This window comes from Solanum verrucosum, unplaced genomic scaffold (genome assembly GCF_900185275.1).
Source record: "Solanum verrucosum unplaced genomic scaffold, falcon-dt-bn FXZP01000214.1, whole genome shotgun sequence".
Classification (NCBI taxonomy): Eukaryota; Viridiplantae; Streptophyta; class Magnoliopsida; order Solanales; family Solanaceae; genus Solanum; species Solanum verrucosum.
In genome coordinates, this window is record NW_026020059.1 from 2255966 (window position 1) to 2270917 (window position 14952).

The following is a 14952-nucleotide window of genomic DNA, read 5'->3' on the forward strand; positions in this document are numbered from 1 at the left end:
AAAGACAATCTATCTTTCAATGAAAGAATTCCTTGGATCCCATCATACTTCAAATTTCAGGTAACTTAATTCCTCTTCTTTTTTATTTAATATAAATAATTGATTTCTCCACAAATTAATGAGAATATATAATATATTCTCATTAGCTTCCTATTGATGTGAAATATTGTTCCTCTTTTTGTTTTTTCAATGCAATTATTTCTACATTTTTGTTTGTCATCTCATGAATCTTATATTCTTTTTATTATTTTCAGTATACATTTTGAATAATTTGAAATTGTCTTGCAATTTCAGTTTTATAACTATATGAAGATAAAAAGTCTTGCAAATCATTTTAATATGAATTGATGAAATTGTTGCACAAAAAGAAAACAATGAATTTTTAGCTTTGGATGTTATGGCACAGTGTATGAGTGTGTGTTATTTTTATTTTTTTGATATATTTTGGCATCTTTTGCGTCATATACAAGTTTTATCCAATGCCTTTATTTTGACTTTCAAGAAGACTAATAAAAGCTTTTTAAGTTTCTATATCAATAGTTTCCCCATTATTTCAAATTTATTATAACGTGATTGATGCCAATTAAGGGCAAACACAAAATGATTAATGAAACACCACCCAAAGTTTAAAGTTACTAATAAAAACTTTTGAGTATTTTTATATTCTTAATTAAAGATTTTGATTTCTAATTTTGAAAAATAATGTCTTCTTTAATATTCAATCCTTAATTACCTTTAAAAGTAAGATTTTTCGATAAATTTATAATTGATTGAGCCTCAAGAAGATATCAAACATCAAGTGGAAAAAGCCATATTCAAACAAGTGGAATTAGAAAAGGCATCTAAGCATGCACTAAAAAAAAGATGATTAACTTTATATTGAATACTAATTAATTGGTGTTCCTTTAGATGAGATTCTTGCAGCAATTTTTGACTTGATCTTTTGAAACACACACATATTGTTTACCACATAAAGTAATTAATCTTTGAACCACTTGATGTGGTATAAATTTCAAAGGCAAGCTAAAGGAACCTTGTTTTTTTTATTTATTAATAATGCCGAAATGAAAGTAAACATGATAATAAATAAATAAAATTAGAAGTGACAATGGTGGAACAATATTCGGCCCAGTGGAGTATTTAAGATATTCTACAACTACATACATTTTTTAATTAGATTTTTTTCTTAATAAATAGTAATCGTTGTGTCTGATTTAACTTTCATGCTAATTTCATGAAATATTCTTCACTTCTCACCGTATATCGATAACCTGTATCAGGTAACTGATTGCATTCATTCTAAAAGTCTCTTACTATAAGTGTTCCATATTGCTCTCCACATTATTATTATCCATATATACAAACAAGTTTACCATGGGTGGTGTGGTGGCTTGAGATACAAGGAAAAGACCATCATCATATACAAATAAGGTTTCTACTCCGATACTCATATCGCTATAATATATGAAAATGTATGGTGGTCTTATTACTATTTTAGCCTTAATATCATTTGTAATTTTCGAAATACTCTTTTTGAAACAAAACTCTTATTGACATTCATCTCTCTTAATTTCAATAATATTGAATGTTGTAGGAATGGGAACAAGACTCTTATATGCCAAAAATCCAATAGCTAGTAATTCCCCAAACAATTCATACAAAATTGGCAATTCAAAATGGATAGAATTATTGAATTGAAGAGTAGTACAGAATCCATCAAGAGGACAATGATCATGCATGAGGATATTTTCAAGCAGCAGGTACACATATTTATGTATATACTTCCTTTTCATTCAATTTGTTTGATACGGTTTGATTTTGCCTTGACGTTTAAGAGAGAATGAAAGAATCTTTAAAATTTGTTATGTTAAACAAGTCATAATATTCGTGTGACTACGGAAAATTATAATCGTAAATCAGCATAACATTTGTACCGTTATAAAATATTCTCATTAGAAAGATATAGAAATGTATCATTTTCTGAAACAGCCAAACAAAATTAAGCGGAGGGAGTATTTATTTAAATTGATGTACTTCTTTTTATAGTCATTAGTTAATTGGTCCATTAGTGTACCCCTAAGATTAAGGAGATAAAAGGTAGTCTTGAGTATTTAATTATTGTCATCCAGTTTGTGACAGATCAAAATCACATGCTTCACAATTTGTCTAGTCAATGACACCCTAATTAATTTCACTTTTTTATGATTAGCTTAACTGCGCATGGATCTATAGAAATAAAGAAGGAAAAGTTTGACCAAGTAAAAACAAATGGATTTATATTATATACGCGCTACACCAAAAATAATCTTTAGTGACATTTAATTATCGCTAATATGTACTTCAACAGCAATTAGCATTTTTTGTAATTAAGTGTTTCTAAAGCCTATAGCGACATTGGATTCAATGACAATTAACTAATGTTTGTAAATGCTTTAGCACTCTTTGTTAATATATATATTTATTGCTGCTAAAAGTTGCTTTTGTTATAGTGACAAATAGTATAGTGATCTTTACATTATCTATGTAATTCAACTTGTTATAACATGTTTTTTTCTTTTAGGTTGCCATTTAGTTAATGACTTATTATAGGAAGTTACCTACAATTATTGTCAATGAAGTAGTATGATTGTCTAATACCGGTCAGTGCATATAACTTAAACTGCGACAGGTAAAAGAGCTCCACAAACTATACAATCTTCAAAGGAAACTGATGTTGGATGTGAAGAATGAGATGTCAAGGATAGAGGATCCAAGACACAAGTCTATGATCAACAACATGTCTACTTGGCAACAGCCTAGAAGAGAAATAGAGTTTAATGGTGTTAATGTTTATGGTTTAGGAGATGATCAACAAAGAGAAACAAGTGGTAGTTGCTCAGGTGAGAACTCAAAAACAATATTAATACCAATTAGAGGATTGAATATTGAAATGGAAGAAAGAAGTTCAACTAGTAATTATGAGGATGAGAAGATGAGAAATGATGAGGAAACAAATGTGGAGCTAACACTAAGTATTGGACCTAGCAATAGTAAAAAAAGGTTGAAAAGTCATAATAAAGAAAAGGAGATAAGTTTTTCTACTTCAACCAAGTTTGAAGAGTGTGGTGATGCTACTTCAAGTGCTATATTCAACAAAGAAAGTGCCACTCAAGCTTATTGGTTTTCCCAAGATCTTAGTTTAAATAGGAGATCATAGGTTGTATTAACTTCAACTTCATTCTTTTGTACTTAATATATGGAAGGCTAGTTTGTAATTCCTTCAAAATCTTCAATGTGCTTATTTATCAACTTTCATACTTGTATATTTTCACTTTTTGTGTCAATATTTTCATAGTAGATAGGTTTGAATATTTTGTCGCAAGTGGTTGAAAGTTGTTTGAGGAAGATCTCCGATCACTGTATTGGCAATTCAAAATGAACTTCTTCCATGTCAATAATAGTACTAAATTTCTAAAATTAGAGAAGACAGATGAAATCAAGCTTTGAAGTTGGAAGCTAAAAGAAAATTGTCTGTAAATTAGGTCAAACTAGAGTGTACAGAAGGAAACTCACTCATAAGCAAATTTAGACTTCTTCTTTTTCCAAGCAAATTTAGACTAAGTGAAGCAAAATTAGCTATTAAATGATACTTGATACATCATTATGCAACAATATGGATCGAAGTCCAACTTATTTTCATTTGCACTTGGATCATATATGAAAGCAATGAGGTATAGTTCATCATTTCAGAATAACTTTGCAAATAAACATAATTTACTTCAAAAGTGAATGAAATTTGTCTCATTGCCCATTCAAATAAAATGCCACAACATAGATAGTTGAACAATGATTACTTATCAAATAAATACTTGAATAAACATATACATTATTAATATAGTTGAATAATAACCTAACACAAAAGGAAGTTAAAGACAAGCTGGAACTATTGCAGTTTTGTCATTTTCAAAATGAAAAACCACCACTTTTTATGAATAATATACACCCATATTATCTCAAAAAGTGCAGGCTCATATATATGAGGTGTCATGTCAAATATAAGTAGACAGTAAGACATGCTACTGCGTCCACCAATAAAGGCAACATAATCTGGACTCCAAGGATTGCATCTTTTAGAAGGCGTTGCGTCTCGAATCGAAGTCGAGACAAGATTTTGATGTCAAAAAAACAAACAATCGCGGAATTAATTAAGAATAAGGTAAAATTAAAGTGGCATCAAGAATGAGCAAGTGCAATAAGTTGATCAACAACAGTAGGATCAGCCAAAGTACTTGTGTCCCCAAGCTCATCTAAGCTGTTTGAAGCAATTTTTCTCAATATTCTTCTCATTATTTTGCCACTTCTTGTCTTTGGTAGACCTGGTGCCCAATGGATCTTGTCTGGTGCAGCAAAACCTCCAATCTAGCATTAATGTCAAATAATTTTATTACTTTTCGACATAGGCCAGTTTTCATATCTTTCTAACAAAGACAAATCAAAATCATACCTTATCTCTAACAACTTTGATAAGACTTTTTCTGAGTTCCTCACTATATGAAACACCTTCAGCCAAAGTAACAAACGCGTATATCCCTTGTCCTTTAACATCATGCTCCACGCCAACAACAGCAGCTTCAACACATTGAGGATGTGAAACTAAAGCTGACTCTACTTCAGCTGTGCCAATGCGGTGTCCACTGTACATATGCACCATATAGTTCAAATAACAAAAGCAAGTAAATTAGATGAATTAGAACGCGTGTATATATTTACCTGACGTTAATAACATCATCTACTCTGCCAGTGAGCCAGTAGTAACCATCTTTGTCCCTATACATGCAACCAAGAGCTTATATATACACGTACATACGTATGTATTATGATCATGAAAATTAGTTAACCAGGTATGTACCTGTTGCAACCATCACCCGTAAAGTAATATCCAGGAAAGGCACTAAAGTATGTAGTTTCATATCTTTCATGATCTCCGTAAAGTGTTCTGAATGCAGAAGGCCATGAATTTTTCACGCATAAATATCCACTACACTCACCTTCTAGCTCCACACCCTTCTCGTCCACTATTACAGGCTACAATAATTAATAAATATTTATTACATCATAGTGGACGTATTGTAATCGCCATAAAATGTAGCATGTGTCCTGTTATAGGTTACCTGGACACCAAAAAATGGTAATGTAGCAGAACCAGGCTTCTGGGGCCAAGCTCCTGGCATTGGAGTAATCTGCAAGACAAAAAGTAATAATAATGAACTCAACTCTAAGAGGGTATGTACGTACGTACACTGTAGTGTTTATTCAACAACTTACAAATGCATTATAGTGTGTGACCATCTCATCTAAAAAGCTTAAGCTGTCAGTAACTAGACGGATGTATTGGAAGAAACTAAGAATTTGATATGCTTCATTTCATTTCATTATTATTATATAGAGAAAAGAGGAAATACCATGAAACCTCCAGTTTCTGTTTGCCACCATGTATCAGATATAGGGCACTTTCCATCTCCTACAACATTGAAAAACCATCTGCCCGAAAACATTTTTTAAAAAAGATTAGTATTTGTTTTTCAGAAAGTTGTCATATTAAAGAAAAATAAATTAAAAGATGCATATATAGGTATAAGATAGAAACCTCCATGCACTAGGATTGATTGGCTCGCCAACACTTCCCAGCACCCTCAAAGATTTTCTTGAATATCGAGTCACATGCTATAAATAAATTTATTAACAAATCAAAAATATTTCCATAATAACAAGAAACATTTTATGATCAAATAATAAGAAAATTATATTTAGGTACATACATAAACTTCTCGAATCAGAAGAATTTTTACTCTTGGAGCCAAAATAAAATTTAAGTGAACTATTTTTTATGATTTTATTTTTACATAAATAATATTAAAATTTATTTTGTAAAAATGTATATTGAGCTACCCTCATGTGGAACACAAGTTACTTGAAAGTAATTGATTAAGAGAATTAGATAATAGAGTAAGGTGTAGGCTTACCTCGTCTCCCTCGCGCATGAGAGATCTTACTAATGTGGGAGCGGTGTAAAAAATTGAAATTTTATACTTATCAACAATATCCCAACAACGTCCTGCATCTGGAAAATTCGGAGCCTGCAACATATGAGTCATATATAAGGTAAAAATCACTAGACATATTTTTTTTGGGGGTTATTCATATCTATAATGAAACTCAAACATATTTCTTTAAGAAAAATGTTAAAATGAAGTAACATATTACCCCTTCAAAAACCACATTGGTTGCTCCATTCAGTAAAGGTCCATATGTAACATAACTATGACCAGTAATCCAACCGCAGTCAGCTGTACACCTACAAAACACAACAACAAAAAAAGTATTTTAATTAATAAATAAAGGGAAAAAGGACAAATATACCCCCAAACTATCATGTAAATGGTATGCAGATACCCTCCGTCATACTTTTGGACATTATATTATATATATATATAACATAAATCCATTTGGTAAAGATATTGAGGAAAGAAACTAAATGTGTTGAAGGACATACCAATAAATGTCTTTTGGTTTGTAGTCAAATGCATACTTGAATGTTGTTGCAGTGTATACCATATAGCCTCCAGTTGTATGAAGAACACCCTTAATATATTAACATCAACTAAAACCCATCAAAATATTGTAACATATATATATAATAATAATCGATACAAACATGAAATTTTACCTTAGGCTTTCCAGTACTGCCACTAGTGTAAAGTAGGAAAAGTGGATCTTCTGCATCAACCCATTCTACATCACATGTAACTGGATATTTTGGAACAACATCCTGAAATAAAATTTTGTAAATATAATATACCTAAACTACAAGTGAAAAACGAAAAGTAGTACTCCGTCAGTCTCAATTTATGTGACATCTTTCGAATTTCAAAGTTGGTTTGAAGTTTGAACTAACCTGCCACCAAATATCTCTTCCTTCAACCCATTTAGTCATTTGTTTTTGTAATGCTGATTCATTCTCAAAAGTCAAACACACATCTGCAAAGAAGTAAAAGAAATTATATATATGTAGCGCATTAGTAATATTTTTGGATATTAATTAGTAGTAATTTAGTGACCTATTTTGACTGAATTTTGGGCAGATTGTGTTAAGGCATCATCAACAATGTCTTTGAGAAAAATAGTCTTTGCTCCTCTCTTAACTGCACTGCATGTTATCACAATTTTTGGTTTGCAATCCACAATTCTCTGTGCAAGTGATTCTGCTGAGAACCCCGCAAATACTACCTGTACAACTTCAATCATTATGTTTCAAATAACTAATTCCTATCATAAACATCGAGCATGAGTAAATTTTTATAAATATTTTTGCATAAATAATTGAACGAGATATCGATAAATTAGAAGAAGATCAGATAGCTACAATTTACGCAAGAGAAATATATTACCGAGTGAATGGCACCAATGCGAGCACAGGCAAGCATAGCAATCGGAAGTTCCATTAGCATAGGCAAGTAGATGATAACTGCATCACCCTTCCCAACTCCAATACTTTTCAAGTAATTTGCCAACTGTCACAAAAGTAAATTACACTAATAACATAAATAATTTTAAAATTTATCAATGTATATAGTATGTTGGAACCTATATTATTTTCATTGATATTTCGTGATTTTAACTTAAAATAAGTCGCAAATGCTGACTTGAAGCAAATTTCAACCGTTTACATTTACTAAAATTGTGATTCTTACTAAATTTAGAGAGTTAGGAGGAAAGTTGAGGATAATAAATGTAAGATGTTGAACATATAAAATTTCTTTTTTTTTTTTTTTTTTTTTGTATTTCGTAGAATATTAATAGAGAAGTGATGAAATAAGAGTGACGAAAAAAACCTGACAAACTCTGGCCAAAAGTTGAGTGTACGTTAAAGTGGCATCACGACCAAGGTCATTTCCTTCCCATAAAATTGCAACTTTGTCACCATTTCCAGTATCAATATTTCTATCCAAGCAATTGTAACATATGTTTGTTTTACCACCTTTGAACCACTGTTGAAAATTACGTAAGACATGAGAAACTTTTTAATTTTACATAAGTGTTGTGTTACCCAAATTAAATTTTAGGAGAAACAATTACTATAGTGAAAAATAATGAGAAAATATGGAAGATGGTTAAAAGATGAAAATGTTGACATAAGAAAAAGACCAATTTATCCCTGCCACTATTTTAGCTAGTCTTAGAAATACGGAGACATTTAAGGCATCAAGCCGAGTAAAACCATTCTTAAAAAAAATAATATTGAGTCGAGTTGGATCAAATATTTAATTTTGTCTAGTGTTACGTGATTAGAAAATCAAATTCATGGTAATTTGATTTTAAGAAATTAATCATTATTAAGTAAAATTGATAATTGAATTATTCAAATAACATTAACTTCTTTTTTTCTAAATAACATTAACTTAATCAATAGCCGGCAAAAAAAAAAAAAAAGTAACAATAAATTCAAAAAAAAAAAAAAAAGAAGCACAGACCTAAATTTCTTTGATTTCTGAAATTTTAAATACTAATTACATTTTATAACATGTCTAAAAGTATCTTATGTAACAATATCTATTACAAAAATTGATTGCATCAAATTAATTATAAAAACTATAAATAATTACTCCCTCTATCTCAATTCATCTGACACATTTCATTTTTCGAAAGTCAAACCATCTAAGTATGATGGAGAATTCACTCATAAAATCTTCAATTTTTTTAAAATGAAAATGAAATTTATATATTTGTAAACTATGTAAAAAGTACTATAAAAAATAATAATTGACAATTCAAAATATTTATGAAAAATTTACGGTCAACCTCGAAATTTGAAACGTGTGACAAAAAAATGGGATGGGCATTTTACTAACCTAATTATAATTAGAGTAATAGATACTAAATTTTAATTTAAAAGTAAAAAGTAATTATTACATCAGCAAATGGATGAATGAAGGTTTAACCAAGCGGTTGTATGCCGAATTTGTATGAATATAGTTAATTGGAGATGAAAATAGGAACCTGAATATCAATTTTGCCGTTGCGAATGTCAAGATTGTCGGTGTAAACAGGTTGCCCCCATTTCTGTTTCCAATAAAATTCCGATGCAATGTCAGACCAGAATCCGGCGGGATCCTCCACCGACCTACCATACATCTCCGCATACTGCACTCATAGATTAACATCAAAACTCACAAATTAATCAAATCTGTAATGTTAGATGATGGATGGGTGAAGAAAACTAACCTTTTGTATAGAAGAAACATGAGCTTGTTTGGAGAATTCCTGACTGGGGAACACAAAATTAACTTCCTCAGATGCAAGAGCTTCCCCAAGAACGATACTATTGTTATTTGCTGAAGAATTGAATTCCATACAAGGAGGAATTAATTTCATCTTCACCCACTTGCCTCTAATTCTGCTCTCTTCCGATCTGAATTCTATTCTGATCCTTAATTGCTATGCTATTCACTCTTCAATACATGATGCTACTACTTTTATTTATTTAATTAAAAGGGATACCGGTCAAATCTGCCATCCCTAAAAATATAATAATACATTTATTTATGACACCAATGAGTATTAATTTTTGAGCAAGTCAATCATATAAAACAACATCGTTTGGTGTGCATTATAATTTTTTCATCTTTATAGTTTAAATAATTTGAATTTATATTGTCTTTGATTTATTTGAAAAAATTATTTTTACCAAAAAAAATTGGTATCTGAATTCAAAATAGAGATCTAATTTTTTTAAAAAAAAAATAACTTCATCGAAGACATGAACTACGTAATTAAAGAGCTGGCTAGTCTTTTGCACGATATGGAAACAAAATCTTTGAAAATACATCTCCACAAATATTATTTTCCCCTTAATAAAATACTACTTAAATGCCTCTGTTTTATATTTATTTCATTCATTATTCATGATCACTTCCTAAAGTTAATTGTATTTGCTCGATTTTTGGCACAGTCTATTAAATTCATAACAAGCAAGATTTAAAAGAACAGATATACAATTTTAAAAAAAATCCCCTTATCGGTTTGCGTACATTGTATAAACTTCAAAAAGTTGCAAAAAAAAATTAAAGAAGAAAACATCATATCATCGAGGCATAATACATAAATATGTCCTTTAACTTGGTTTTATTTCACATTTATGTCCTTCAATTTTAGACGTGCACAAGTAAATACTTAAATTTGTATAAAATTGAACAAATAGACACACATGTCCTACGTGACATTCTACATGACAATTTGTGTCCTACCTGATATCCTATATGTATTATGCCACATATGACTCATGTGTCTACTTATTCAATTTTATACAAGTTTCCATAGTTGGAGAGCATGAATGTGAAATGAGGTCAACTAAAGGGCATATTTATGTATTATACTTATTATCAATTATGATGATATAGTTCATAGAGTTTTGTTCATTAATTAATATCATAATATTAAAGAGAAGTATTGAAAACACCTCTAAACTCAATACAAATTATTCATTTCATTTTTAAAGTATTGACAATCTTAAAAATATTTCTTACTTAATTAACTGAACTTAATACACCTTTAATCTTGCAATATGAGTTCAAATTGAAAAATATATATTGTCGTTATATCGTGAATTTCTATATATATGTGCCTGCACAAATTTAAAACATATCCCGGAGTTTAATGGTCAACCATCCATAAGGGTCTAACGGACTAAAACTCGATGTGAAAATGTCCCAAATCTTTATGGGTCTTATAACAAAGTATATAAAAATAAATTAACTTTTATATCAAGTTAAACACTCTTAACTTTTTTTCAGTAAAATATTTTATTTATTAAGTTCAAACAATTCTCTACAATATTTCACAATAGAAAAGATTTACCAATACCTCTTTTTATAATAGTGCAAAATCTTATTTAACTATGCATTGGAAAAATTATTTTTATATTATTCAGATTAAGTGCAAAATCTTATTTAACTAGGATTAGAAAATTTATTCATATATTATTTAGACTACGTATCCTATTAAGATATAAATTATATAAATATCAAATTCTAAATAAATTTAATTTCTTATTTCAACTTTAAATTATTATTATAATATCCTTTACTTATTCCTATTCGAAATGAAATTAATATTCCCTTAGAGGTGTTGAAAAGAAAGAGGTGACAAACGAATAATTATTTTTTAAAAAAAATTAGCTGTACCTGCTGCCTGCAGCATCTTTTAATAGAAGTTATCAATTAACTATACTTAATTTTTAATTAGTGGACCTTCTCTTTAATTTTCTCTTCTTATTTTTTTATAATTCGTAGTTCAAAAGCAAACATATATGGATGCTTTCTTCCTCTAAAAAAAACAAATCATTATTAATATCATCTTAATTTCCCACCAAGTCCATCCACTTTGCCAAAAAGATTTCGGCCTCCTTCACCGGATATTTGTTGAGTGTGTTTGGTACGAAAGAAAAATATTTTGTAATTTGCTTTTTTTTTTTCCACCTTTTGTTGTTTGCTTTGAACGAAAAAATAAATCTTTGGCAGGTAACTTATGTATTGTCTCTTAATAAAATATGATAAATAATTTAGAATTTTTTTTAAAATGACTATAGTTTAAGGCTTAATTAGAGATACAGTAAAATCTCACTAAATTAATACTCGATTAATTAATAACTTCTCTAAAGTAATATTTTCATCCGGTCTCGACTTGGGCCAATAGAAAAAATCACTCATTTCGATAAGATAATAAGATAATATGTTTTCAGAAGACCCCCTATATAAATATATGGTCCCATTAATATTATAAATTAATAATTCTTTAAAAGTACAAATATATCTAAGACAATTTAGTGAAATATGATTCTATTGTGTTGTGTTTTTTGTTAAAATTTAAATATTGTTGAAGCTCATCTCTAACTTTTCTTATTGCATCCAAAAGTTTCGGTGTTGTCTTTTCGAACTGCACCATAAAATTGTGAAGAGTTCTAAATGCGATAAGTGATTCCTTACTCGTAACTAGTTCCAAATGTATTGTATCATCTTCAACTTTATCATCAACATTATTTTTTTCAATTGTATCCAAAATTTCTTCAAAGCTCTGGACCTTTGAACATGTATCATTTTCACCTTTCAACATGTTATTAACGTCCATTTATTTCGGTAACCAATATCATTAATCATGACCTCAAGTTCATGAATGACGTTTTCACAAGTGGGTTCATTTAAATTCTCTGAGATTTCATCCCTGAACAAATTTTGCGGTGTTAAAACACTCTTTAAATTAATAAATATTAATTTAATTATCGATTAAATAATACCTCTATAAAATAATAATATTTCATGGTCCCACCTATATTAATTTTGTGATGTTTTACTGTATATAGCTATAGTTTGCTTAATTGCAAATTATAGCTATATGTTAGGGGAGGAGCGAGAGATGAAGGAGAGAGATGAGTGAGATCGAGAGAGGGAGGAGAGAGGATGAATACTTGTTGTATTCGTACAATTGATACAGATATACAAATACAATATATACAAATAAAAATATAATTGTTTGAATACAATTGATTTGTATCGTATATAGAATATAATATATCATTTATATTAATGAACACAATCTGTGTCGACGGATACAATTGACAGAATGTAAATTGTCATAATACAATTAATACTACATACACATACAATTGATATATAATACACAATATAGTTGATATGAAATACAAATACGTTTGATATATAATACAACTATCACATTTATGTGGAGTAATTTTTGGAGTACAACTTTTTGGGCTGAAGAGAACAAGGGGTGAGAGAGAGAGGAAGGGGGAGGGGGGGGGGGGGGGTGGAGGAGAGATGCAAGGGAGGAAGGGAGAGAGAAGACAAATTTTTTATATAAAACATATAGTTATAAATTGTAATATTTTAAACTATAATGACTTATTATAAATACATATCATATATTTTTCTTGTTATATAATTTTTTCTGATAAGGAATAATAATAATGATGGACTGCCTCCAATAATACATTAATATACATTATTTTAATATATATGTATATAAGTTAAATTCAAAGTAAAATAGTGTTAATAAATAGAGAATAAAGACATTGACCAAGAGTGTCAGTTATGATGTAGATTCTAGATTAGTGCAGTGTTTAATTGAATGAACAATATGTGCAAATTCGTCTACAAATACTAGATATAAATTTCAGTCTCAACACAGGCTCAAGGGGAACTTAAGATAAACAAGTCAAGAGTGTATGAACACACACATATACACTATATACTTAGTTAACACACACACACACACTATATACTTACTTAGTTGGAACAAATATTTTGAGCAGGCAAAACAATGGCTACCACAATTTTACCTCTATGTACACAAAAATTATAAATAGCTAGATGTGGTTGATGTAAGCTGTTATATGCATCCAAAAGGGAGAAACTTTGTTGAGGCAACTGATTTTTTGACGTTAGTATAGGCAATCAAAATTCATCTATACATGCCTAGTGATGTGAAGGCAATCAAAATCCAGCTATAAGTCACATGATTGAGCTTCACTACACTCAAATTTTCTTCTCCTGCTACTTACACAGAGAAACTATATATTGTAAAGGAATAAATAAATTAGGCGAATATTTTATTTTAAAATGTGGAGTGCTTATTACTGTTATTTCGTCGGAGTGGGTGATCCCAATTTTTGCTTCTTAGTTCCTTCGCTAGGAAGAGTAAATGATTGTAGTTCAAGCACTCAAGCATGTAAAATGTCTGAAAATAATTGGGCAATTATATTTGACCTTCAACATGAAAAGTTTGCACCTGCGACAGTCGTACAAAGTAATATTAGTCGATTTTCTTGGTTGAAAAATCTCACTATGGAGCAGTTAATCAGTATTGACAAAGAGAGTGAAGCCATGTTTTAAACTCATTGTAGACACAATGAGGGAATGACCAAGATAGATACTATTTCATCGTTAACAGATGCAAGATTGAGGGATGAAGATTACTAACATGAGCTTTTTAAAGTATAAGCTAAGAGAATTTGTTCGTTGTCTTTTGACCTGCAAAAGGCCACAATAAATATTACTAACTTTTCGTCTTTTTTCCCCTAATATATAACTTGAAGGACAATGGATCAGAATGTTGGGTTGTGAAGGATGATTAGGGCGTCATGCGGAAGCTTACAATTGCAAATAATATAATTGATAAATTAGACTACACATAAAACTATACTAAAGGATATAATATTATTATTTGATATGACCATTGGTCTACATAATTAAAAACTAATAAAAAACATAAAAACTGTAGAGAGAAAATCTCTCCATAAACAAAACTCTCTAAACAACTACATTGTGGATTCTATTGTGTTTTTGATATGAGAAGAGGGGTCTTCAATTTATAGATCTCCTAAGTTTTCCTCTAAAGAAATAATAAACCAAATATAGAAGAAAAATATATTTTCCTTTCATGAAAAGTAAAAACATTTATGGTAATGTTTTGTTTTTTTCTTTTAAGAAAAAATAAATTTCAAATAAGGTAAAAAAATCAGGGTAAAACCCTAACAAATCTCCCATTTTGGCTAGATTTTCTTGACAAAACTTGATTCGCCTTCTTCATATGCTTGATAATCTTGTTCTTCACAAATTTTTCATGTATCACTGCTGCTTACCATGATTTAAAAATTTATATGAGTTAAAAATTGGAGTCCTGTGTTAAAAGTGATGAACAGGGTTGACAGTGGAGCTCATGCGTTAAAAGTAAGATGCATGAGTTGAAAGTGGAGCTCATGCGTTAAAAGTAAGATGCATGAGTTAAAAGTGGAGCTCATGCGTTAAAAGTAAAGATACATGAGTTAAAAGTGGAGCCCGAGCATTAAAGTTTGCAGGGGTTGAAAGTTGGAGCTCATGCTATAAAATATGCATGAGTTGAAAA

General features: G+C 29.8%; 2 protein-coding genes across 2 annotated transcripts; one reads left to right on the plus strand and one right to left on the minus strand.

The window, feature by feature from the left end:
• Positions 1-1592: 1592 nt before the first annotated feature.
• On the plus strand, positions 1593-3196 carry LOC125823310 (uncharacterized). The gene is made up of 2 exons (XM_049502703.1): positions 1593-1760; positions 2669-3196. Exons 1-2 carry the CDS (start codon positions 1677-1679, stop codon positions 3194-3196), a joined length of 612 nt encoding a protein of 203 aa, XP_049358660.1. The 5' UTR covers positions 1593-1676.
• A 709-nt stretch (positions 3197-3905) lies between these two features.
• On the minus strand, positions 3906-9408 carry LOC125823292 (acetyl-coenzyme A synthetase, chloroplastic/glyoxysomal-like). The gene is made up of 17 exons (XM_049502685.1): positions 9262-9408; positions 9037-9180; positions 7872-8027; positions 7428-7550; positions 7098-7266; positions 6935-7017; positions 6707-6808; positions 6533-6621; positions 6244-6334; positions 6003-6116; positions 5627-5703; positions 5442-5520; positions 5151-5219; positions 4889-5064; positions 4750-4806; positions 4484-4673; positions 3906-4398 (listed from the first exon to the last, which is right to left on the minus strand). The coding sequence occupies exons 1-17, from the start codon at positions 9388-9390 to the stop codon at positions 4213-4215; spliced, it is 2034 nt and encodes a 677-aa protein (XP_049358642.1). The 5' UTR covers positions 9391-9408; the 3' UTR covers positions 3906-4212.
• Between the last annotated feature and the right edge of the window lie 5544 nt (positions 9409-14952).

What these genes read in the sequence shown, in the direction of transcription:
- LOC125823310 (XM_049502703.1), top strand. Translation starts at nt 1,677, where the DNA reads ATGGATAGAATTATTGAATTGAAGAGTAGTACAGAATCCATCAAGAGG. An exon ending in AGGATATTTTCAAGCAGCAG is followed by an intron (nt 1,761 to 2,668) that starts GTACACATATTT and finishes AAACTGCGACAG; the next exon opens with GTAAAAGAGCTCCACAAACT.
- LOC125823292 (XM_049502685.1), bottom strand. Translation starts at nt 9,390, where the DNA reads ATGGAATTCAATTCTTCAGCAAATAACAATAGTATCGTTCTTGGGGAA. An exon ending in ATGTTTCTTCTATACAAAAG is followed by an intron (nt 9,181 to 9,261) that starts GTTAGTTTTCTT and finishes CTATGAGTGCAG; the next exon opens with TATGCGGAGATGTATGGTAG. An exon ending in GCATTGGTGCCATTCACTCG is followed by an intron (nt 7,267 to 7,427) that starts GTAATATATTTC and finishes GAAGTTGTACAG; the next exon opens with GTAGTATTTGCGGGGTTCTC.